This window comes from Ambystoma mexicanum, chromosome 10 (assembly GCF_040938575.1).
Source record: "Ambystoma mexicanum isolate Mex_15411 chromosome 10, UKY_AmexF1_1, whole genome shotgun sequence".
NCBI lineage: Eukaryota > Metazoa > Chordata > Amphibia > Caudata > Ambystomatidae > Ambystoma > Ambystoma mexicanum.
This window is the reverse complement of record NC_090932.1, coordinates 12,811,398-12,837,914: the sequence shown is the minus strand read 5'-3', so window position 1 is coordinate 12,837,914 and position 26,517 is coordinate 12,811,398. Positions and strand designations below refer to the sequence as shown.

The 26,517-nt window shown below is 48.3% G+C and overlaps 1 protein-coding gene across 1 annotated transcript in view; it reads right to left on the bottom strand.

Annotated features, from left to right (window-relative positions):
* Positions 1–26,517, bottom strand: part of LOC138492787 (probable cation-transporting ATPase 13A4) — a 302,290-nt gene that overhangs the window by 4,582 nt on the left and 271,191 nt on the right. The window contains exons 27-30 of the mRNA XM_069620146.1: positions 15,440–15,614; positions 14,139–14,326; positions 7,373–7,461; positions 1,675–1,755 (exon numbers count right to left, since the gene is read on the bottom strand). Of these exons, the coding sequence (XP_069476247.1) occupies positions 1,675–1,755; positions 7,373–7,461; positions 14,139–14,326; positions 15,440–15,614 (533 nt within the window). The remainder of the gene's footprint in view (positions 1–1,674; positions 1,756–7,372; positions 7,462–14,138; positions 14,327–15,439; positions 15,615–26,517) is intronic.

Here is a 26,517-nt window from a genome sequence, read left to right as displayed (position 1 = left end):
ACGCTGGGAGGCCGTTCCAGAGGGCAGCTCCTGGCAAAGATACAGATGTACCCCCCCCACCTCTCTGTTTCGAGAAAGGTCTGATCTGCAGAGAGTTGGAACTAGAGGATCGAAGGACTCTAGTAGGGAGGAATCTAGGCAATTGTGTTGTTTCTGCACTCACACATTTTATTTGTGTTGGTTTCAATATGTGGCCCCCGCTTGAGGGGTGGCAGAACCTGGTACCATCTGCAAGTGGAGCAAACTTAATAAGAGCAGATGGTGCCTAGATATGTTGTCTTTGCCCAACTCTCCCCGCACACCCCATGGATTTTAAAAGGGTGCCACTGCTCGCTGGCATCCGAATTCCAAATCTCTCAAGTGCTGAAATATCTCACCCACATCTGTCCACAACCACATCCAGCCTGTGCAGGACACATTTGGGGAGGGCTTGCCAAGGTTGGTGCGGTTGAGACTGTGGTTCTTTTAGGGGCAGCTTGCGGTTGGACAGTCAAATTGTTCCTGTGGATTGGATGTCATCTGCCCTTTGCTCCATTATCCCAGTTTTGTAGATGACCACTTGTGTGTGGTTGCGTGGAAATGATCAAAACTAGCGAAATCAAATGTTTGTGCAGTGGCTCCTGTAATAAGACCTTTAAGGCATGATACTAGTATTGGGCATGTGGTCCTCCAACGAATTATTCAGCAAAGAGCTTCTTTGGTTATCAGCCCGTGTGAGCTTGCCATGAAGTGGTTGTTTTGCACTTCAAGGTGTTCTGTAGTTTGCATAATTTCCACTCGACCGCACTCAATCGGTGAATTCCAAGATATCCAGTGACCAATAGTTCCCTGATGAAGGATCTTCATTCCAAGATGCACAGCATTTGATCTGTCCTTTTGGAAAACATATACCTTTGGATGTCTTCTAATTAAAGACTTTTTCAGCAAACACCAATTTTTCTTTCATACCAAACGTCATGTTGCGATCGACAGGTTATATGTAAAGGAAGCCATGACATTCCTTACAAGGGTTGGCCAGTAGCTCAAGTGGCTTCTGCGGGTTTGGGGGATGGTAATTATTCCTTGTTGAGTAATGCTGAATATTATATAATCATCAACCTATATGTGTACATAAAATTACAGGATTATGAGGTACTCAAGAATTGACATGGTGCCCACTCTCTCCATTTGCTTTTCAAGTTCATGATCTGCCAATTGCCCAGACGCTTCCTTTAACCTTGCAGGAGGGTCCACAGTTCATGGGCCATGCTGTGCTATAGATAGGACGAGTATGTTTTCTATTTCTAGTGTGAGCAGGCACGCCCACTCTAGAAACAGAAAAAATATGTAATTACCTTTCCATGTCTAGTGGCCCAACACCGGCGAGAAATAGAAAACATGTTTTTCTTTTTCTGGTGCAAGTGAATGTTCTCACAGGAAACTGCTCTTAGAGACTCTTGTCGCTTTTCTGCTTGAGAGTTACTCGCCAAATTGCTCGAACATTTGGAAAGTTTATGGAGCCTGCAACCTCCTGAAATTCGGGCTCTCTTTTTTCCCTCATTTGAACATGACTTCTGGGGTTGCAACAAAAGATTTTTAAAAACCTTTCAACACAGGTCAGACAGGGTTCACGCAATATCCCTAATCTGGAATGTTCCACCTTTTAATTATGAAATATATCTGAAGGCGTCTTACCTCGACAAACGTGGACACAACGAGACACACGAGCAAGATGATCAACATGTGCACCCGCCACATGGTTGGGGTGCAGACGGTCTGTGGGGAAAGAAGGCCTTTATTCGTAAGATTCATTTTAGACAAGAATCAGACATTTCGTCTAGAACTACTGTTGCACAGCTGGTGATATGAAAGACAAATATTTCAGTTCAGGTCCAATGCAAGATTTTGGGGACATGGCCAATGCCAACATGTAACATAGATATTGATTACCTGTAATAAAGTGGGGTTTATCATTTATTCGAAAATACATAGGAGAAAAAGTCAAAGTTCTACCGAGAGAACACGTTTTTGCTAATTTAAGTCACATGTTATTTCCTTCCTCATTAGTTATAAGAAGATTAAATGATCCACAAAATGTGTTAATCTTTTACTTTTGTTCACAATAGAGAGATATTTCTGGTGTTTATAATAGTCTTGTGTCATCCTTTCTGTGTTGGCTAGTTCTCTACTTCAAGCTTGTATACAGAGCCGGCCTTAGGCGAGGGCGAGCCGGACGACCGCCCGGGGCGCCACGCCCCCCAGGGCGCCTTTTGCCCCTGCCACGCCAGCTTGCGGGAGTCTTTCAAGGGCTCCCCGAGCTGGCGTTGTGGGACAAGGCGCAGCAGGCGGCCTTTTACTGTAAAAGGTACCCGCGGCGGTGGGTGCATTTAAATGCGCTCCTCCGCCGTGGACACTTTTATCAAGAAAAGGCGCCATTAGCCCCCCACCACGCCAGCTCCGGGGAGTCTTTCAAGCGCTCCCCCGAGCTGGCGTGGTGGCAGAAGGTGTGGCAGGCGCCTCATTGTCATTGAATTAACCCGCAATGGCGGGCTCATTCAATGACAATGGGGTGCTAACGGCACCTATTTACCCTCCTCGCGAAAGTGAGGAAAAGTTGCCCGTCCTGGCTCCGCCCCCTGTTAACCAGGGGGGCGCTGTGGGCGAGGGGGGGGCGCCTGTTCGCCCAGGGCTCTGCTACCCTTAAGGCCGGCCCTGCTTGTATATTATGTTCTACCTACAGGAAGAGGAGCCCCAATACTTTGCCCTTCGGTGCCTCGCCCCCCTTATGTTTGCCCAATATCGCAGACCTCACAGCAGCAAAAAGGAGTCCAGTGTCCCAGATGAGTGTCCCTGCTCTCTGCCACTTTGCCTCCCCAGGGAGCCTGGGAGCAGTGTAGGCTGAGGGAAGTAATGCCATTTCCAAGACCACCTGGGTCAGTCACTAGGACATTTCCGAGAGTCAATAGACTCGTATTTGACGCTGGCAGTGAGCAAATAGAAGGAGCTCCTGTGCCTGGGCGACTGGGATATCTGGCTGCAAAATACTATGCATTCAAACTCAGCTGTTTTAGCTGAATTGCTGGATAATCATGATTTGAAGATTATGACGACGATACGATCATCTCTTGGATTGGGGAGCAGCCAGAGGACAGGCGCTTGGATCGGGGAGCAGCCAGAGGACAGGCGCTTGGATCAGGTAGCAGCCAGAGGAGAGGCACTTGGATCAGGTAGCAGCCAGGGGAGAGGCACTTGGATCGGTTAGCAGCCAGAGGACAGGTAGTTGGATCGGGTAGCAGCCAGAGGAGAGGCGCTTGGATCGGGTAGCAGCCAGAGGACAAGCAGTTGGATTGGGTAGCAGCCAGAGGACAGGCGCTTGGATCGAGGAGCAGCCAGAGGACAGGCACTTGGATCGGGTAGCAGCCAGAGGACAGGCGCTTGGATCGGGGAGCAGCCAGAGGACAGGCGCTTGGATCAGGTAGCAGCCAGAGGAGAGGCGCTTGGATCGGGTAGCAGCCAGAGGACAAGCAGTTGGATCGGGTAGCAGCCAGAGGACAGGCGCTTGGATCGAGGAGCAGCCAGAGGACAGGCACTTGGATCGGGTAGCAGCCAGAGGACATGCGCTTGGATCGGGGAGCAGCCAGAGGACAGGCGCTTGGATCAGGTAGCAGCCAGAGGAGAGGCACTTGGATCAGGTAGCAGCGAGAGGAGGGGCACTTGGATCGGGTAGCAGCCAGAGGACAGGCAGTTGGATCGGGTAGCAGCCAGAGGAGAGGCGCTTGGATCGGGTAGCAGCCAGAGGACAGCAGGTGCTTCGATCGGGTAGCAGCCAGAGGACAGGCGCTTGGATCGAGGAGCAGCCAGAGGACAGGCGCTTGGATCGGGTAGCAGCCAGAGGACAGGCGCTTGGATCGGGGAGCAGCCAGAGGACAGGTGCTTGGATCGGGTAGCAGCCAGAGGACAGGCGCTTGGATCGGGTAGCAGCCAGAGGACAGGCGCTTGGATCGAGGAGCAGCCAGAGGACAGGCGCTTGGATCAGGTAACAGCCAGAGGACAGGCGCTTGGATCGGGGAGCAGCCAGAGCACAGGCGCTTGGATCAGGTAGCAGCCAGAGGAGAGGCACTTGGATCAGGTAGCAGCGAGAGGAGGGGCACTTGGATCGGGTATCAGCCAGAGGACAGGCAGTTGGATCGGGTAGCAGCCAGAGGAGAGGCGCTTGGATCGGGTAGCAGCCAGAGGACATCTATCGCTTCGATCCGGTAGCAGCCAGAGGACAGGCGCTTGGATCGAGGAGCAGCCAGAGGACAGGCGCTTGGATCGGGTAGCAGCCAGAGGACAGGCGCTTGGATCGGGGAGCAGCCAGAGGACAGGTGCTTGGATCGGGTAGCAGCCAGAGGACAGGCGCTTGGATTGGGTAGCAGCCAGAGGACAGGCGCTTGGATCGAGGAGCAGCCAGAGGACAGGCGCTTGGATCAGGTAACAGCCAGAGGACAGGCGCTTGGATCGGGGAGCAGCCAGAGCACAGGCGCTTGGATCAGGTAGCAGCCAGAGGACAGGCGCTTGGATCGGGTAGTAGCCAGAGGACAGGCGCTTGGATCGAGGAGCAGCCAGAGGACAGGCACTTGGATCGGTTAGCAGCCAGAGGACAGGCGCTTGGATCGGGGAGCAGCCAGAGGACAGGTGCTTTGATCGGGTAGCAGCCAGAGGACAGGCGCTTGGATCGGGTAGAAGCCAGAGGAGAGGTAGTTGCACTCTCAGAGACACTTCCAATATCATGGTCGGACCACTGCATTCCATTATTTGGATTCCTATGGAATGGGATGCAGAGAGGAGGGGAAGGGAGAACTCGCAAGTATGGATGCGTAGAGTAGATGATCTAGCCACAATTCCAGAAGAAGGAGTACAGGCGAGATTAGCAAATATACATGCATCGCATCACTTCCATGTGAAGAGTTTTTTAATAAAGGGATGGATGTTTTGGGGGATATTTGCTCGAACTATGCACCCCTAAAACTAAAAAGAACCAAGAAACCCAAACCCTGGTTTGGACCGGAGTTAGTTTTGCTGCGCAAACAACTGTGGTTAGCAAACACATTTTGGAGATTAACGAAATCAAGCAATGATGCAGCTAGGGCAAAGGGTGTTTTGAAGTCTTATAAGGTGGCCCTGTTTGAAACTAAAAAAGATGTCTTACACAAGGAGATTGCGCAGGCAGGGAACCAAGCAAGGACATTGTTTGAGGTGATTTCCAGATTTCGGAGTCCATTGTGCACTAAGGCCATGTTGACCCCCTCGCATGAATAAGCTAAGAAGGTTAAAAACATTTTTATAGAAAGAATTCTGACCATTGAAAAGAGTATTGCTATAGGGAAGGCTCAAGAGACAGGCAGAGATCCGATGAAAGAGAAAGACCTCTGCTAGGAAAAGCCGGGGGAGGAGGGTTTTGGCTTTCAATGTGTTAATGAGGAATTGATTTATTCCCTTGTTAATCAAGTGAAACCATCAAATGACTTAGCATTTGAAATGCCCACCTGTACGGCTATATGCCTGGCGGCTAATATTACATGGTTTATTACAGCATTTGTTAATAAATCATTGCTGGAGGGCAAGGTCCTAAAAGCTTTGAAGGAAGCATAGGTGAAACCATTGTTGAAAAAACCAAACTTAGACCCTGGAATCCTGAAAAATGACTGCCCGAGAGCTAACCTGATTTGGCCAACAAACGATTTGGAGAAGGTTGTGTGTGCACAATTCCAGTTGTTTGTAAACAGGGAGAGGCTGTTAGATAAATTTCAATCTGGGTTTCAACCCAGATATGGAACTGAGTCAGTACTGCTGGCGGTGCACGATGACCTGCTGGAGACCGCGGACAAAGGGGGGTCTACTATACTTTTGATGTTGGACCTCTCCACGGCCTTTGATACTGTGGATCATGGCATTATGTTGCAATATATTGGAAATATAGGGAAGGCTTCAGAACTAGTAATTAAGTGATTTGGATCCTTTCTGAAGGAAAGGACACAAAGGGTTGTGTTGGAGGGGTTCATTTCAGCTATTGTAGGCCTGGAGTGTGGGGTGCCACAGGGTTCATCTATGTCCCCGTTGATTTTCAATGTATACATTCATCCACTACTCACTATCTTGAGGAGGCATGGGTTGAGGATTCACTCCGATGCCGATGACACACAGATTTACATTGAGAAAAAAACATTGAGGACGCCTTTGAGAAACTCTATGTATGAATGATATCAACAGATGGATGGTGTGTAATCAGCTTCAGCTGAATGCAGCCAAGATGGAGGTGATACTGTTTGGCCCCAAGGGAAAGATGACAGTCGAAAGACAGATGGTGCCCCCTTGATCCTGGGTGAGCAACTCTAGGATGCCAAACAAATAAAATATCTTGGCTGCATATGGCCCGAGAATCCTGGTAGAGAAGCACAGGTGGGGGCCAAGGTTAAGGCAGTATACCATGCACTACGAACATTGAGGGATGTACTTCCATCTATCCCGGAGGAAGATCATGCTGTAGTGGTGGTGGCCATGGCCAATACCCACCTTAACTAATGCAACAGTCTAATGGCAGGGACACCAGCAAAACCAGTCAGTAGATTGCAGAAGGCCCAGAACGCAGCAGTGAGCTTGATTGGACACCTCAGGAAGAGGGATCACGTATCCGCTCTACGTAGATCCCTTCACTGGTTAAGGGCAGAAGACAGGATCACATTTAAAGTGGCCTGTCTGATCTATAAGTGCCTGAATGGACTTGCTCCGGAGTATCTTTGTGAGAAGATCTTTCGGTATTATCCAAATAGAGATCTGCACTCCAGAGACAAACTGTTGGTTTGTGTTCCTCGCTCCAATCTGGTCTTCAGGGGGGACAGGAGATTTGGAATGTTTGCCCCCAGGTTTTGGAACAAGCTTGCCCTTGAAATTAGGGAATGTAACTCCTTGGGACTGTTTAGAAAGAAGTTGAAAACGTTCCTTTTTAGATAGATAGTCCTTTTTAAAGTATGCACACATGATTTATACACTGCAAATTATTTTAAGATAGTTGTAATTTGTGCCTGAATATAGATTAATCTGTCTAGTGCTTGTTAGAAATATTCAAAATCAAATCAGAATCAAACTAGGATGTTACCCCTCCTGCGGCCCCATTCCCGGCACATTCTGGCAATACCCAATACATGTTAAGGGCAGAACCTTGCATATGCTGTTAGTAGCTGGGTATTGGCAATGGCTGGCATATGATGCCCACACCTCCCATATGGTAAGCAGGGTATGGAAAACCCTGGACGAGGTAAGCAATAACTGCACATGCCTGTGCCTATCTGGCGATGCCAAATTCACTGCACACCAGCCCAGGGTAGTGGTGTTTCCTACTGGGCATACGTACCTCTAATACTGTGTAGAGACCAGGAAAGTCCGCAAAGATGAGGAACAAGGTGAACGCCACCTCGATGGCTAGCACGCTGACAAACAGATCTGTGGGGACAAAGCACAGCAGTCAGTGGAAGCATAATTCCACAGTAAAGAGTGCAGGCGATCCCTGCTCACAAGCACTATCTGTCTAGTCGTGAAAATAGCAAGCATCCGAATCGCTCGGGTAGGGGACACATCAAGATTTCATTTGATTCAAAACAAATAACAGTACAATTATTAAACCACATATAAAGTAAGACATAAGAGCAAGAACAAGAAAGAATAGTATGCAAATAAGCTAAGATCCAAAGAAAGAAAACTTATGAAAAGACAGGAATTCAAGAAGGAAGGCAGACATCAAGGATCTCAGGGTTCTGCTTGGCCTGTCATCGATCTTCTCACCCTCCTTGTTCCAGACCTTGTTCTGAGTCCATGTAAACTCCAGTCAATAGCAGAACATGGTTAACCTGAACTGTGTTCCGATTGGGGTGTTTTGCCCAGAGCCGCTTATCCTGAATTTGTTGAAAAGAGGCTCCTATTTATCGTTGTGGCAGGGATGCCTAAGTTGCCAACAGTGTTGTCCGCTCCCTGGTTCCCTATGTTGGGAAGCATGTCCAGATCGCAGCTCCTCCTAGAGGATTTAGACTGAAACATGGAGAGTAAGTACAGGGTGGTATGAGGGGCCAGCGGGTGCCACATGGATACGAATAACTGGTGGCAGGGGGAAATCACATAGGGGGTAACAAACCAGTAGCTTTGCAATAGAATTATGTAGGATATAGTATACATGCATGATAGTTATAACATAACATGTAGTAGTGTTGCATTTAAGAGAAAGCCTGAACCCTCGCAGGCCATGTTTGAAAACACAGAACCACGAGGCCTCATCCCGCACTTGACCGTCGCATTATGATTCCCAGGCGTGGCAAGGAGTGCATACATACACCCACTTCAGTTAGGCCTTTGAACAAATTAGACAGGAATGTGTGTAGCTGATTAGGTAAAGGCCTGCAGCCCAGTACAAAGGTCATATTCCTGGGAGCGAGGCAGAGGTCTCGGGTTGCCAAAACAGAAACCAAGATTTAAGACAGTAGCGCCCCCCCAGAATAACAGTCACTCTATTTGAGCTACCAGTTGTCCAGGGAAATGCATCCTAAATCCTTTGTGAACTGGATTGATTAGTGGGACTCTAGGGGTACTTTTGGGGAAGAGAACTGATGACGGGAAAAGCAGAGAGAGACATGATTGATGCTTTGTGCCAGGGAGAGCAAAGAGTGATGCCCATATAGTAGGGAGGCCCTGATGGAAGCGCCAACTTGTCCTGGTTGAGAAAAGGGCTGCTTTGTTCACAAAAACCAGGCTGACCTCGAAGTTGTCTGCTGAGTTCATGTTCAAGTGGATCGCCTCCTTCCTCAGTGACAGGAAACAACTAACCCTCCTCTACCCTTTTGTCTCTGCTGCTCGCTCGGTGAACACTGGAGTACCCCAAGGCGCATGCCTATCGGCTCTCCTGTTCAACCTCTATATGAACACACTTCCTGGAATCATCGCATGCACAACATCTCGTGCTACAACTATGCTGACGATACCCAAATCATCCTAAGAATTTGCAAATCAAGCACCAATCCACATCCAACCTTAAAGCCTGTCTTCGCAATATTGACCGATTGATGACAATAAACCACCTCCTCCTGAACCCTGCGAAAACTGAAATCATGATGTGTGGCGATACCGCCCTCTTACCACATCCGCTCCCATGGCCCCCGTCCCTCGGTCCGCCCCGCCCCCCCCAACACAGTGAAAAACCTAGGCTGTACTATGGAGCCTCTCCTGTGAAATCAACGTGTCAAACTGCTGTCACTACCACCTCAAACTTCTCAGGTGCATTTACCCCTACCTCTTCTACCCGAAAATGTATGTCTATTGTGATGTCGAGACTGGACTATGCCAACTCCCTATACCTAGGAGCCCCGGCTTACCATCTTAACAAACTCTAAAGAGCGCAAAACACTGCTGCTAAACTGCTCCTTTTCCTGGGTCAAAGAGACCACATCTCACCAGCTCTCCAAACCCTCCACTGGCTCCCAGTCAGACGAAGGGCCAGCTTCAAGACCCTATGCATTACTCACCAAGCAGTGCACAAGACTGGCCAATTAGACCTACAAGAAGCGATAAAACCATACGTCCCATCCCACATCCTAAGATCAAGCACTGCCCTCCTTCTAGTGATCCCAACCTCTAACTCTGTCAGGATCGGAGGATCCGCCTTCTCAACCTTGGCCCCAACTCTGTGGAACTCGCTTCCCCCCACATATTCGACAAACCAAAGACTATATGACATTCTGCAAAGCTCTAAAAACGTGGCTCTTTCCGTAATACCGACCACGACCATCTGAAGCGACTGAACCCTTGCAACCAGATGACTAATTGCTCAATGAGATCCCGAGCAATGACGCCACTGAATACGCTTATTCAGTCAATATTAAGCAAACGCATACCTGAAATCCGGAATATCCATCTCCTTAGATCATAACTCCACCCAAACACTCCCCTCCAGTATCACTATGCTTACTCTCTTCTCTACACCATCACACAACTAGAATGCAGCTACACCCCTTGATCAATGCGGCCAAGCTTCTCACATACAAACATTACCCCATGAACACCTCATCATTCTAATAAAACGCAGCTACATCCCATGACAAACTGGCCTAGCTGCACACATAAGCGTCCTACAGGCCTAATGCAGCTAGAGCCCAGACTGGGGGTCCACCCACCAAACTACACACATTGAACCGATATCAATACTGGATTCAGCTACCGTCAGGCAATTACATCAGCTGCACACATAAGCGTCCTACAGGCCTAATGCAGCTAGAGCCCAGACTGGGGGTCCACCCACCAAACTGCACACATTGAACCGATATCAATACTGGATTCAGCTACCGTCAGGCAATTACATCAGCTGCACACATAACTGGTGCACCCAGGCACCCTTCGACACCCTATTCTTTCAACTGGCCTGGACTACGGTCCCCGAGGGTGTTCAACCTACCAGCACTTTGAGGTCATACCAATGATAAAAAGAGCGCTATATAAATGCAAAATAACACAACATAACATTGCTAACCAGGTGCATATCGTGTGGTTAGAGGTAGGGTGTTGCCAGTTGAATTCAACCAATTTCTTTGCAGCATTCCAAGATGAACAAGGACGCTACCCACGTCTGGTGCCGATGGAGGAGAAGACAGTGGTACCAAATGAAGAACGGGCTGTGTGTAGTCATTAGCATGTATGTAGGCGGTACCCATTAGCTGCCTTTAAACACCTGGAGTCTCTCGTCATAACTGCAGGTGTTAAGTAGACAGATAAGCAAGCCATAGCCACCTGGCGTTGCCACTGCCCTCGGTTTCAATATTGGTAAATTAGTTTTCGTTTCTTAGTGTCGTGATATGGGGACAATGTGGTGGAGATTGTCTGAATGAATGACAGCCAGTTAGAGAGACGCTTCTCCTAAGGCACGCCAAAGCGTAGGATGGTGGCTTGGTGCTTCCGTTAACAGTAGCATTCCACCAAAAGAAACTAAATTTTGCGGTGGTTTCCCTCAAGCTAATTTTTTTAAAGCTTGCTTGATTGGGCTCCTGTTTGTGGGAGGAGGATAACTCATGCTTGGTACGGTGCTGAGGTTCGGTGCGCCTATGAAAGACTTCAACAAGCCCAGGAGGTAGCTTGGTCGTGACATCTTGTCTTGTTCTTCCGTGTCACGAACATCACTTCTGAGCTTCATGATAATGATTATTTTGAGAAGAGCCTTGCCTCAGCAGCTTTCATCTCTCTGGAAATTAGGCGGAGAAACGGGCCATTTCCAGAGGGGCTGGGGTGAAGCTTCTTGGTAGCTTTAGGGAGGACTCCCATAAAATGCGCTTCATGGCATCTAGTTTGTCTAGCAAGTTGCCATATGCCCACACTTCTGCACCATACCTCATCAAGCCTCAACATCCAGTTTAGGGCATGTCTTCACAACACATTTCTTGAGGAACCTTGTCATACGATGACTCACTAGTTCTTCCTTTTTCATGATTTGACTTGGGAGGGGTTTCCAACTCAGGGACTCTGAGATCAAAATTCCTCAATATGGGAACTCATTCCCTCGTTCATTACTGGCCCGAAGCTCACTGATTTCAATTTCGATATCTCTTTCGTATGGGAGGCGCTACAACCAAAAGGCTTCTCAGCGCTCAAGGTTCTGCAGCAAAGAATGGAATGAAGCATAAATATTAACTCGCGCCAAAAAAGAGAGATGTAATGTTCTTCCTGCAGCGGAGGAGACCTGCAATTCTCTGACTCTCTTCTTCTAGATTGTTCTAGAGTTTTGTGCAAATACAGAGAAATATCTAACATCTCGGTGTACACACCCCCACTTCCCACTAATGCTGAGAGCGGGCAATCTGCTCCCCACTGTTTCCTTCCCTGCTTGCTTCTAGATCCCGTGTTGCCATATTGCCCACCCTCCCCCTTGCCCATTGTTAGCGCCCCACTCCCCCGTGTGTATTTCTTGCAATGATTTGTAAAGTGCTCTGCTGCTTCCTGAAGCTAGATCCACACTTAATAAATACAATAATAATACAATAATAATAATCTACCAAATGCCCTGATTTCAGTTTCTTTCTGTCATTTCCAAATATCATCCCCTTTCATTCTGTTCTGTTGATGTCCGTACAACAGCTGTGCATTTTACAGAGCATCAATTGCGAGGCCTCTAGTTTTCTTGCCAACATGAGGGAATCGGCTGCACACAAGAGCCTTTTTCTCTGGGCCTTTCCTGTTCGAGTTCCTACTTCATTTGGCAGATCGTTTATAAAATGTGGGCAGAGTTTGGGAGTCAATAGACATACTTGCTGTACTCTGCTTGCTGTTGCAAATGGCCGGTTCTGGAAGGAAGCCTGGCCAAACTTTCTCACACATGATCTGGGGGCCTCAGGGAAACTCCTTGTGAGATTCAGGTGGGTTCACAAGTTCCCGTGAATTTTCTTCCCGGACCCAATCTGCCCAAATATCCTTTAAGAGCCATCCATCTTCAGGGACGTTCAGGAGAAGTTGGGCTGATGTGTGGCCAATTAACATGCACTTCAGGAAGGGAGGGAAAGGCTAGTGGTTGGGTGAGGCTGGCTGCGGGAACGGGTGGTTAGCACAAGGGAATGGAGTTCTGCACATCTATGAATGTTATCCAGGTAGGACATCACATTAAAAACTCTGCAGTAAGATATCTCAGTGGATTAATGCATAGGCTTATGTGTAACTTGCAGGTCCCTGGTTTGAACTCAGTCTTTCATCCATCTGATGTTAATTAAATTAGTGAAGCTGTTGTTGGGAATTTTAAAATTGCTTTTCAGATCAGTAATGTGAGTCACATGACAGGCAGGCCTAGGTGTGCATTCATAAATAAGAGGTTGGCTGGGCCAATCATAATCATAAGCTGAGCGGGTTGAGCACTCGCTGCTGTGTTCTGTGTGTGATCTGCAGGTCGCAGATTCAAATCCTGACAAGTCCAACTCAGCTTTTCATCCGTCTGATGTCAATAAAAGGGTACCAACTCCAGTTGGGTGTTATTGTATTGTATATATGTTCTATGCAAATGCTTAGGCGTAAGCGCTATATAAATTACACACACACATCATATCTCATCCCATTTATGGTGTGATATAATTCATTCACTTGACTCTGAGCCCAATCACATATAACTCATTCTTCTATGTATCAACTTACGTTCATACTTTGATATAATTCAATCTCACATATCACACTCCAGATACATACTATGATATTACCCATGTGCACACTGGTATATGACTAAAGTCAGGTGGCATATATCCCATCACATACAGTACATTTACACCGCGGTATCTCCAGTTGTAGTGCGCAAGGCTCAGGAGTTTGGGGCATCTTAGTCCTCACCGTGGCCTAGAATCTTCCTGCCGTGTCACGATGCGTACTGCATCCTGATGATGGAAGGAATGATGGGCCAGATATGGATGACGTCATGTGCTCATTTGATATGGATCAGGTCAATATTCCCATCCAATAAACAGAAACATTCCATGAGAAGTTCTTCAAACCAACGGGTAACAAAGAACGCAACCTGCGGTCAGAGGGTTGACACTGGCCCGGCCGACTCAGCCCCTTATCCGTTTGAGGTCAATAAATCAGATATAATGACATTGAGTAATAACCTGTGCGCACTATTTGATTGACTACAGGCATGATGAATCCAGCAGAAAGTACCCTATAGATAAGTGATATTGAGAGTGGAAATCTATAAGGTTTTCTAGACAGGTTGGCTTTGGAATGAAAGCGTGAACATGAACTGCCATGACTGAGTTCTAAAACGTGACAAATGAACCTCGGGAAGAAAATGGCTCAGATCATCACTTGTCTTGTCTTTAGACGCCAGAATATTAAGATATATCGGAGATTAGGCGGTGGTTGAGTGTTATGTACTAACTCTTCACCAGTACACACACACACACACATACACACACCCCAATGCCATGTGTGTAGAACTGCTCTGTGCTTGCATAGGTAGGGTCACAGGAACATAGTACATCCATGGTACGGCAGGCGCCTTTATGCTGATGCACTGCTGGCAACTACATTAAAACCCAGATCATAATATTCCGAAAACACATGTAGGTTCTCAATGAATGCACACTGGCCAATGGTTAGGGCCCTGCAAAACTCACAGTTGCGGTAGACTGGCAGCCGGAATGGCTTTCCTTTGGAGAACACAAACGCAATGATGACAAAATGGCAGGCCGTCAGGAGGTATAAGGTTGTGTTATCGTAGCTCTTATAGTTTTTCGTGCCCCGGTGGGCCCTCTCATACAGTGTGCGCTCCGTATTGGCGGTGACGTTTCCTGGGTAACAGGCACTGAAAAGACAGGGGGTGTCCTCCATCAGAGACATGGAAATGTAGAGGCTTCGGCCCTCTCTTCATTGCATTCACGCATCTCTTCAGAGACATAAAACAGCCCCTGCGGGGTGTGCATGCAGTGTGCTTGCACCATGCAGACACAAATGGTTTATCAACCCTCCCGCCAAATCTATGTAATCCGACTGTTTAAAAAACATATTTGTTTTGATTTGGAAAACAAGGTGTTCCGACCAGAAACACTTAGGACGTTAATGGCAGTATTTGGGATAGCTCTGCAGCAGGGCCCTTATAATAGCAGGACAGATCATGGGTGCCCGCCCTGTTGGTGTTGGGTAATAATGGCACATAGACCAGGGGTTGGGCAAGGCACAGAACAGAGAGGGATTGAAGTGCGACTGGATATGTGCTGGGGAAAAGCCCTGTGTGCAGTGGTAATAAGGTAGGGAAGTCATGAGGAGTCGATGGCAATTGTGCTCTAGGCATTTCGGTAGGCATTTCCAATTATGAGGCAGAAAGAACTGTCCAAGGGGGTCTAGGGTGGAATAGTGAGTCCTCTGGCCCATTCTCGAGTGCCCATGACAAATGGCCTCCCTTCTCTATTCTACAAGTGAGTTATATTTATATTTAAAACCCACTGGGAGGGGGGAGGGCACTATCTAATATCAACACACCTAATCAGTGCTAATAATTAGGATATTTTCAAGAATGACACAAGATGTGTTTCAGGCCATAACAATAACCTCAAGACCCCCAGGCAAAGAAGATGCCGACAATCGAGCCGGCATCAAATCATTTAAGAGGCATCAATGCCTCCAACTCCTGATGCCAACACATTGGTGCCTGCTCTACAAGGTTCACTGTCTTCCAAGATGGGTGGTAAACATTGTTGCCGGGTGGGAAAGCTCGGGTGTAGTAGGATTAGAAAAGTAATCCCAACCCGAGAGAGGGATAGCATTGGTATGGTGCAGGTTCTCCAATGGGACAGCAGCAGGGGGCACTCTATGACATGTGGGGTGCAATGGTCAGTGATGCAGATCTTCACAAGGCAAAGAGTATTTTAGCAAATCAACACGCAAGGCCGAGATGCAAGCCTGGAGCTGCAGGTCTTACCTGTATATGTCGTCTGCGTTGTACCATGATTGCTGCTGCACTATGAGGAAGCCATACGTCTGCATCGCCACGCTCCAAAGAATGCAGTACACCACTGAAAATAACATGGGTGGAGAGGTCAGCTGCCCCGGGGGTCTGTATGGCGCCAGCTTGGGCCACGCAGGGGTGGAACTCACTGTAAACAAAAATAATGGACACATTTTACAGGTAAACACAAGATCACAGGGCTAAAAGCAGGTCTTATAAAACATGATAAAGAGAAACTCAAAATATGTTTCTATGTATGTATTTGTGTAATAAGCCCTTGCGGTCATAGATTGCTGTGTTGTGCATGCAAAGGTGCTTTTCTTTCCCGAGTATGATTGCATCCTCGCAAAGCTGTCAAAGCTCTAAGCTATGTGGGAAAATTATGTTATGATGTTACACTATGGACCAAGAACATGAAAATCCCTTTTTGGTGTCAAATAATTGTGATACGGCCAGGTCAAAGGTCAGTGTTCCACCGATATGGCCCTTACGTCGATCTAACACTTGGTTTGGGTAGGAACCTGCTGGGTTTACAGCAGTGGTAGAAGTTTACTGAAAAAAGTAGTGGAACTGCAGTCTCGGCAGGGGAGAGGGTAGGTGGAAGCCTAGTACAACGTGTGACATGGTGTTGCAGCCGGGGCATCGCACTAGTCTAAGTGACCCTACTCTTACAACTTTGCACTTGCACAGGGACATGAAAGGAAAGATCCTCTATATAGAATGGTGAATATGGTCGTAAAAAGTAGAGGAATGGTAAACAGAAAAAAATAAAAGTAGCGGAACGCCGCTCCTGACCGTTCCCGCTCATTTCAATCACTGGTTCAGAGAGCAGTAACCCCTTTCTAGATGGAGCCCTACATTTCGGCTAAGAAATTGTAAATCATTCCAATTTTTGAAGGCTTAGTTATTTTTGTGCAGAAACATTTGGGAGTATATGATTTTTCTGACAAAGTATGAAAGATTCCCAGCCTTAGCCGAGTGACTCGGAAGGTCAGGCAGTTAATAGCCTTGGAGAGAAGGTTCCAAGGAGACAAACAATCGATGAAATATGCCCGAGAGCCAAGATGGCTTTGTGCCAGCTAGCCACATGTGTGTATTATAGTTTGCATTGAAGCTTTTGGCTTCCTGGCTTGTGGTCCGGGATATAGTGTTGGATTGTTCCGGTCTGGGACGCATTTCACGGGGCTTCACTTTAGCTCTGACCGTCCCTACTCCAGCCCCCGGAAGCTGAGGTCTACTTCCCATCTGCTTCTCATGTTCGCAGATTCATGGCCATGAGGGCCAATGACCCAGCGCCTGTGCCCTCCAGATCCAGACATTAAACCACCATTCATCAAAGGGGTAACGGCTGAATTTGGATGGCACACGCTGACCTCATCACTGCTCTTTTAATAATTTACTGCTGTGCCAGCCTCTGCTGCAGGAGCAGCACGGCAAAGGGACAGAGGAGCCAGCTAAATACTGTTCTCCTCTCTCGAGTGAGGGGGGAGGGGAGTGTATCACCACCTCCCTGGACGAGGATAGACTAGGCGAGCGCCTCCAGGCTGGATTCAGCAGCTGGCACACTAGAGGCCTTGCACATCCATGTGTCTATCCCGAGTAAAAAAGAAATCCACTTTTGGATTGTTTGGGGATTTTTCCAAGCAAGGATTTATTTGTCTTGGGTTGGAGGATTTATTTTGGAGTTTTACTGACTTGTTTCTCAGTAAAAACAATCCACTAACACTAATTGGCAGGCACCCATTTTTACAGGATTTATTTTGGATTTTTTGACAAGCAAGGATTGTTTGGTCTTAAAGCGGAGGATTTATTTTGGATTTTTTTCAACTTGTTTCTCAATAAAACCAATCCAGCACCACTACACATGTTTACTGCATTTATTTTGGATTCTGTTACAGGCAAGGATACATTGGAAGATTTATTTTGGATTTTTTCCAACTTGTATCTCTGTAAAAACAATCCAGTAACATAGGCACACATTTTTACTGCATTTAAATGTTGGCAACATAATGTCAAACTAGTTTCAACGTTGGTTGCAGTTATTTAGCATTTTAATCTGGTTATACATTTCGCAGAGTTAAGGTTTTATGTATTTTGTGTTTTATTGGTGCAAATTACAAGTCCAACTGCACTTAACTAATTTCTCCAGTAGGTAATGCCTAGTCGCTAACATTCAGGGTTTACCAATTTGCAGCAATGGGTAGAAGAAATGGCTAACACCTCGGCCATCCCATCTCCCATTGATGCAAAAAAAATTCTACTCCGCTTAACTATTTCTTTATTAAAACATGCCCCAGCGCTAAGCTTTATCTGCAGGGTATATGAATTTGCAGTCATAGGAATAGCACTCTATCCATTGTCTTCAGTGGCTTTAGTGGCTTTGCCAATGCTTGTTTTAAAGGTGGCTTAGTGGCTTTGCCAATGCTTGTTTTAAAAAGGACTTCACTGGCTTTGCCAATGCTTGTTCTTCAGTAGCTTTTTCAGTGGGATAGAGTTAGATTAGGCACATTCGGTGAATAACCAATGATATACTCTTAAATAGGATGTATACAAAAAATGGAAACAAGAGATACTAAATGTCAGAAACATGCAATTATGGTAAAATATTTTTGAGGTGACTTCTCAACCTTTTTTTTGGTAGGGTAGCCCTCTCACTATCACCCATCACTTGCACATTTCCTCTCTGCTCATGCACTTTCACCTCATCCCTCACCGCTGCTGCACCTCGGCTTCTAGGGCACTGCCCTTGCCTGGATGGTCACTCCTTCACCATCTTGTGGAAAACTGGAACCATCCCGACCGCCTCTCTACAAGTTGGGCTCAGCCACGAGTGGGCCACTGGTCCTCTCGTTTTCACTCCCTTCAAATCGTTCCTTGGCAAACTCTTCTCCATCTTTGGATTCCCATTCCACATACTAGTCCAGGATACCGCCCTCTTTTGAACAAGGCCTTTCCTCCCTCGTCACTGGCTGCTTGACTGCTGTTCAGGGCAGGATATAACGCTTTGGTGTCTGATGCTCAATCGATTGAATAAGGAGATAATCATCCTTCAGACCTTCAACGCTTCCCCTGTCTTTCCCTTCCCCCTCACACCCTCATTCTCTCACGTATGGCTCGCAACCTGCAGGTTCTCTTTGACAGTGATCAGAAACTACAGCAATGCAGTACGCCCCCCCTCAACGGCTGCCAGGCTTCAAAATGGCCGCCCACCTCTAGGGCTGCCAGGCTTCAAAATGGCCGCCCACCTCTACGGCTGCCATGCTTCAAAATGGCCCATGGAGCCCTTTCCCTACCCCCGAAGGTGCACCAGAGTTGCCAGATGGTACTCCCACTATCACCGAAACCTTCTCGCCTGCACAATAACGTATGTAATGTACATGATTACTGTTGCATGTCTCCCCTGTTGGGAGACATGGTATCTCCCAGTGTGTTGTCTTGGTCATGTGGGGAACCATGTGGCCAAGTTAATAAAAAGAACAAGCCGTTTCCGGGCTCGTCAGTCGAACCAACAAAGGCTCCGGTGTGGTTATTGCACGGCACCATGCCGGTGCAGCAGCACGTGCTTTGGGCCCAAAGACATGCCCAGCACGAGGATGGTAAACCTGCTGGGCAACGACATCTTTGAAAGGTACTGCTGCCATGTGAACATGGCTGTAGGTCCGACCCCGGCCTGGGTGCCCCCAGAGCCAGGGCTGCGGTGTGCTGGGTGACGTGATCCCCACTCCTTCATCTGCTGCGTGATCGCGGCACATCTGGCCTGTGACGGGTGCTCCCGACACACACAGGGGCCTGCCCGGTGATCCGGGGCAGGGCCCCAACAATTACCATGCACTCGACACTGAAAAAGCCTGTCATGTCATTTCAGTCACGTGTGCCCCTGAGTCATGCATTGTCAATGCTGCCTCCTCTTACTGTCTCGTTGCCTTCTTACGACTTCCGGTTTGTGTGTCTGCCACCCCTCCTGTCATTTTGCCGGGGACGCTTCTTTGCGACAGCCCAGTCACCCTACAAAGCTTATTTTCGAAGCTGCTCACCCTATCCGAATAAATTCAAAAAAACAATCTCTCTGGAGGAGACAAGAATGAAAGAAGGAGTGACTGCAGGCAGAGGAAGAGTTAAATACTTGTTATCTTATTGCAGGCAGAGGCATCAAATGATAAGTAAAGCCACTGAGAGTACCAGGCGCCTAGAGGGAAGTGTTTGCTTGCTCAGAACCATGCTGCTAGAGGTAACAGTGCTATACGTGTGCCCTATGCTAGGCAGCAGGGCGCAATGGGCACCGCAGAACCATGCTGCTAGAGGTAACAGTGCTATACGTGTGCCCTATGCTAGGGAGCAGGGCGCAATGGGCACCGCAGAACCATGCTGCTAGGAGTAACAGTGCTATATGTGTGCCCTATGCTAGGCAGCAGGGCGCAATGGGCACCGCAGAACCATGCTGCTAGAGGTAACAGTGCTATACGTGTGCCCTATGCTAGGGAGCAGGGCGCAATGGGCACCGCAGAACCATGCTGCTAGGAGTAACAGTGCTATATGTGTGCCCTATGTTAGGGAGCAGGGCGCAATGGGCACCGCAGAACCATGCTGCTAGAGGTAACAGTGCTATACGTGTGCCCTATGCTAGGGAGCAGGGCGCAATGGGCACCGCAGAACCATGCTGCTAGGAGTAACAGTGCTATATGTGTGCCCTATGTTAGGGAGCAGGGCGCAATGGGCACCGCAGAACCATGCTGCTAGAGGTAACAGTGCTATACGTGTGCCCTATGCTAGGCAGCAGGGCGCAATGGGCACCGCAGAACCATGCTGCTAGAGGTAACAGTGCTATACGTGTGCCCTATGCTAGGGAGCAGGGCGCAATGGGCACCGCAGAACCATGCTGCTAGGAGTAACAGTGCTATACGTGTGCCCTATGTTAGGGAGCAGGGCGCAATGGGCACCGCAGAACCATGCTGCTAGAGGTAACAGTGCTATACGTGTGCCCTATGCTAGGGAGCAGGGCGCAATGGGCACCGCAGAACCATGCTGCTAGGAGTAACAGTGCTATATGTGTGCCCTATGTTAGGGAGCAGGGCGCAATGGGCACCGCAGAACCATGCTGCTAGAAGTAACAGTGCTATACGTGTGCCCTATGCTAGGGAGCAGGGCGCAATGGGCACCGCAGAACCATGCTGCTAGGAGTAACAGTGCTATACGTGTGCCCTATGTTAGGGAGCAGGGTGCAATGGGCACCGCAGAACCATGCTGCTAGAAGTAACAGTGCTATATGTGTGCCCTATGTTAGGGAGCAGGGTGCAATGGGCACCGGGACCAGCTGCACGCACGGCTACCTCAAGAAGATACAGCTCTGCAAACAGCAACAGGCTTCAGGTCCTAACAGTAGCAGCTCTGACCACGGTGACAGACTGCATGTCCTGAAGGTGCCTATGAACTCACGCTAACAGTGACAGACTGCATGTCCTGAAGGTGCCTATGAACTCACGCTAACAGTGACAGACTGCATGTCCTGAAGGTGCCTATGAACTCACGCTAACAGTGACAACCTGCATGTCCTGAAGGTACCTATGAACGCACGCTAACAGTGACAGACTGCATGTCCTGAAGGTGCCTATGAACTCACGCTAACAGTGACAGACTGCATGTCCTGAAGGTGCCTATGAACTCAGGCTAACAGTGACAGACTGCATGCCCTGAAGGTGCCTATGAACTCACGCTAACAGTGACAGACTGCAGGTCCTGAAGGTGCCTATGAACTCACGCTAACAGTGACAGACTGCAGGTCCTGAAGGTGCCTATGAACTCACGCTAACAGTGACAGACTGCACGTCCTGAAGGTGCCTATGAACTCACGCTAACAGTGACAGACTGCACGTCCTGAAGGTGCCTATGAACTCACGCTAACAGTGACAGACTGCACGTCCTGAAGGTGCCTATGAACTCACGCTAACAGTGACAACCTGCATGTCCTGAAGGTACCTATGAACGCACGCTAACAGTGACAGACTGCATGTCCTGAAGGTGCCTATGAACTCACGCTAACAGTGACAGACTGCATGTCCTGAAGGTGCCTATGAACTCAGGCTAACAGTGACAGACTGCATGTCCTGAAGGTGCCTATGAACTCACGCTAACAGTGACAGACTGCAGGTCCTGAAGGTGCCTATGAACTCACGCTAACAGTGACAGACTGCAGGTCCTGAAGGTGCCTATGAACTCACGCTAACAGTGACAGACTGCACGTCCTGAAGGTGCCTGTGAACTCACGCTAACAGTGACAGACTGCACGTCCTGAAGGTGCCTATGGACTCACGCTATCAGTGACAGAATTCATGTCCTGAAGGTGCCTATGAACTCACACTAACAGTAGGTGCCTATGAACTCACGCTAACAGTGACAGACTGCATGTCCTGAAGGTGCCTATGAGCTCACACTAACAGTGACATACTGCATGTCCTGAAGGTGCCTATGAACTCACGCTAACAGTGACAGACTGCATGTCCTGAAGGTTCCTATGAACTCATGCGAACAGTGACAGACTGCATGTCCTGAAGGTGCCAATGAACTCACGCTAACATTGACAGACTGCATGTCCTGAAGGTGCCTATGAACTCACGCTATCAGTGACAGAATTCATGTCCTGAAGGTGCAAATGAAATCACGCTATCAGTGACAGACTGCATGTCCTGAAGGTGCCTATGAACTCATGCTAATAGTGACAGACTGCATGTCCTGAATTTGCCTATGGACTCACGCTATCAGTGACAGAATTCATGTCCTGAAGGTGAATATGAACTCACGCTAACAGTGACAGACTGCATTTCCTGAAGGTGCCTATGAACTCACACTAACAGTGACAGACTACATGTCCTGAAGGTGCCTATGGACTCACGCTATCAGTGACATAATTCATGTCCTGAAGGTGCATATGAACTCACGCTAACAGTGACAGACTGCATGTCCTGAAGGTGCCTATGAACTCATGCCAACAGTGACCAATTGCATTTCATGAAAGTGCCTATGAGCTCACGCTAACAGTGACAGACTGCATGTCCTGAAGGTGCCTATGGACTCATGCTAACAGTGACAGACTGCATGTCCTGAAGGTGCCTACGGACTCACGCTAACAGTGACAGACTGCATGTCCTGAAGGTGCTTCATACTCACGCTAACAGTGACAGACTGCATGTCCTGAAGGTGCCTACGGACTCATGCTATCTCAGTGACAGAATGCATGTCCTGAAGGTGCCTATGAACTCACGCTAACAGTGACAGACTGCATGTCATGAAGGTGCCTATGAGCTCACGCTAACATTGACAGACTGCATGTCCTGAACGTGCCTATGGACTCACAATAACAGTGACAGACTGCATGTCCTGAAGGTGCCTATGGACTCATGCTATCAGTGACAGAATTCATGTCCTGAAGGTGCCTATGAACTCACGCTAACAGTGACAGTTGCATGTCCTGAAGGTGCCTATGAACTCACGCTAACAGTGACAGACTGCATGTCATGAAGGTGCCTATGGACTCACGCTATCAGTGACATAATTCATGTCCTGAAGGTGCATATGAACTCACGCTAACAGTGACAGACTGCATGTCCTGAAGGTGCCTATGAACTCACGCTAACAGTGACAGACTGCATGTCCTGAAGGTGCCTATGGACTCATGCTAACAAGGACAGACTGCATGTCCTGAAGGTGCCTACGGACTCACGCTAACAGTGACAGACTGCATGTCCTGAAGGTGCCTACATACTCACGCTAACAGTGACAGACTGCATGTCCTGAAGGTGCCTACGGACTCATGCTAACAGTGACAGAATGCATGTCCTGAAGGTTCCTATGAAATCACGCTAACAGTGACAGACTGCATGTCATGAAGGTGCCTATAAGCTCACGCTAACAGTGACAGACTGCATGTCCTGAAGGTGCCTATGGACTCACAATAACAGTGACACACTGCATGTCCTGAAGGTGCCTATGATCTCATGCCAACAGTGACAGACTGCATGTCCTGAAGGTGCCTACGGACTCACGCTAACAGTGACAGACTGCATATCCTGAAGGTGCTTCATACTCACGCTAACAGTGACAGACTGCATGTCCTGAAGGTGCCTACGGACTCATGCTATCTCAGTGACAGAATGCATGTCCTGAAGGTGCCTATAAACTCACGCTAACAGTGACAGACTGCATGTCATGAAGGTGCCTATGAGCTCACGCTAACATAGACAGACTGCATGTCCTGAACGTGCCTATGGACTCACAATAACAGTGACAGACTGCATGTCCTGAAGGTGCCTATGGACTCATGCTATCAGTGACAGAATTCATGTCCTGAAGGTGCCTATGATCTCACGCTAACAGTGACAGACTGCATGTCCTGAAGGTGCCTATGAACTCACGCTAACAGTGACAGACTGCATGTCATGAAGGTGCCTATGGACTCACGCTATCAGTGACATAATTCATGTCCTGAAGGTGCATATGAACTCACGCTAACAGTGACAGACTGCATGTCCTGAAGGTGCCTATGAACTCACGCTAACAGTGACAGATTGCATTTCATGAAAGTGCCTATGAGCTCACACTAACAGTGACAGACTGCATGTCCTGAAGGTGCCTATGGACTCATACTAACAAGGACAGACTGCATGTCCTGAAGGTGCCTACGGACTCACGCTAACAGTGACAGACTGCATGTCCTGAAGGTGCCTACATACTCACGCTAACAGTGACAGACTGCATGTCCTGAAGGTGCCTACGGACTCATGCTAACAGTGACAGAATGCATGTCCTGAAGGTTCCTATGAAATCACGCTAACAGTGACAGACTGCATGTCATGAAGGTGCCTATAAGCTCACGCTAACAGTGACAGACTGCATGTCCTGAAGGTGCCTATGAACGCACGCTAACAGTGACAGACTGCATGTCCTGAAGGTGCCTATGAACTCACGCTAACAGTGACAGACTGCATGTCCTGAAGGTGCCTATGAACTCAGGCTAACAGTGACAGACTGCATGTCCTGAAGGTGCCTATGAACTCACGCTAACAGTGACAGACTGCAGGTCCTGAAGGTGCCTATGAACTCACGCTAACAGTGACAGACTGCAGGTCCTGAAGGTGCCTATGAACTCACGCTAACAGTGACAGACTGCACGTCCTGAAGGTGCCTATGAACTCACGCTAACAGTGACAGACTGCACGTCCTGAAGGTGCCTATGGACTCACGCTATCAGTGACAGAATTCATGTCCTGAAGGTGCCTATGAACTCACACTAACAGTAGGTGCCTATGAACTCACGCTAACAGTGACAGACTGCATGTCCTGAAGGTGCCTATGAGCTCACACTAACAGTGACATACTGCATGTCCTGAAGGTGCCTATGAACTCACGCTAACAGTGACAGACTGCATGTCCTGAAGGTTCCTATGAACTCATGCGAACAGTGACAGACTGCATGTCCTGAAGGTGCCAATGAACTCACGCTAACATTGACAGACTGCATGTCCTGAAGGTGCCTATGAACTCACGCTATCAGTGACAGAATTCATGTCCTGAAGGTGCATATGAACTCACGCTATCAGTGACAGACTGCATGTCCTGAAGGTGCCTATGAACTCATGCTAATAGTGACAGACTGCATGTCCTGAATTTGCCTATGGACTCACGCTATCAGTGATAGAATTCATGTCCTGAAGGTGAATATGAACTCACGCTAACAGTGACAGACTGCATTTCCTGAAGGTGCCTATGGACTCACGCTATCAGTGACATAATTCATGTCCTGAAGGTGCATATGAACTCACGCTAACAGTGACAGACTGCATGTCCTGAAGGTGCCTATGAACTCATGCCAACAGTGACCAATTGCATTTCATGAAAGTGCCTATGAGCTCACGCTAACAGTGACAGACTGCATGTCCTGAAGGTGCCTATGGACTCATGCTAACAGTGACAGACTGCATGTCCTGAAGGTGCCTACGGACTCACGCTAACAGTGACAGACTGCATGTCCTGAAGGTGCTTCATACTCACGCTAACAGTGACAGACTGCATGTCCTGAAGGTGCCTACGGACTCATGCTATCTCAGTGACAGAATGCATGTCCTGAAGGTGCCTATGAACTCACGCTAACAGTGACAGACTGCATGTCATGAAGGTGCCTATGAGCTCACGCTAACATTGACAGACTGCATGTCCTGAACGTGCCTATGGACTCACAATAACAGTGACAGACTGCATGTCCTGAAGGTGCCTATGGACTCATGCTATCAGTGACAGAATTCATGTCCTGAAGGTGCCTATGAACTCACGCTAACAGTGACAGTTGCATGTCCTGAAGGTGCCTATGAACTCACGCTAACAGTGACAGACTGCATGTCATGAAGGTGCCTATGGACTCACGCTATCAGTGACATAATTCATGTCCTGAAGGTGCATATGAACTCACGCTAACAGTGACAGACTGCATGTCCTGAAGGTGCCTATGAACTCACGCTAACAGTGACAGACTGCATGTCCTGAAGGTGCCTATGGACTCATGCTAACAAGGACAGACTGCATGTCCTGAAGGTGCCTACGGACTCACGCTAACAGTGACAGACTGCATGTCCTGAAGGTGCCTACATACTCACGCTAACAGTGACAGACTGCATGTCCTGAAGGTGCCTACGGACTCATGCTAACAGTGACAGAATGCATGTCCTGAAGGTTCCTATGAAATCACGCTAACAGTGACAGACTGCATGTCATGAAGGTGCCTATAAGCTCACGCTAACAGTGACAGACTGCATGTCCTGAAGGTGCCTATGGACTCACAATAACAGTGACACACTGCATGTCCTGAAGGTGCCTATGATCTCATGCTAACAGTGACAGACTGCATGTCCTGAAGGTGCCTACGGACTCACGCTAACAGTGACAGACTGCATATCCTGAAGGTGCTTCATACTCACGCTAACAGTGACAGACTGCATGTCCTGAAGGTGCCTACAGACTCATGCTATCTCAGTGACAGAATGCATGTCCTGAAGGTGCCTATGAAC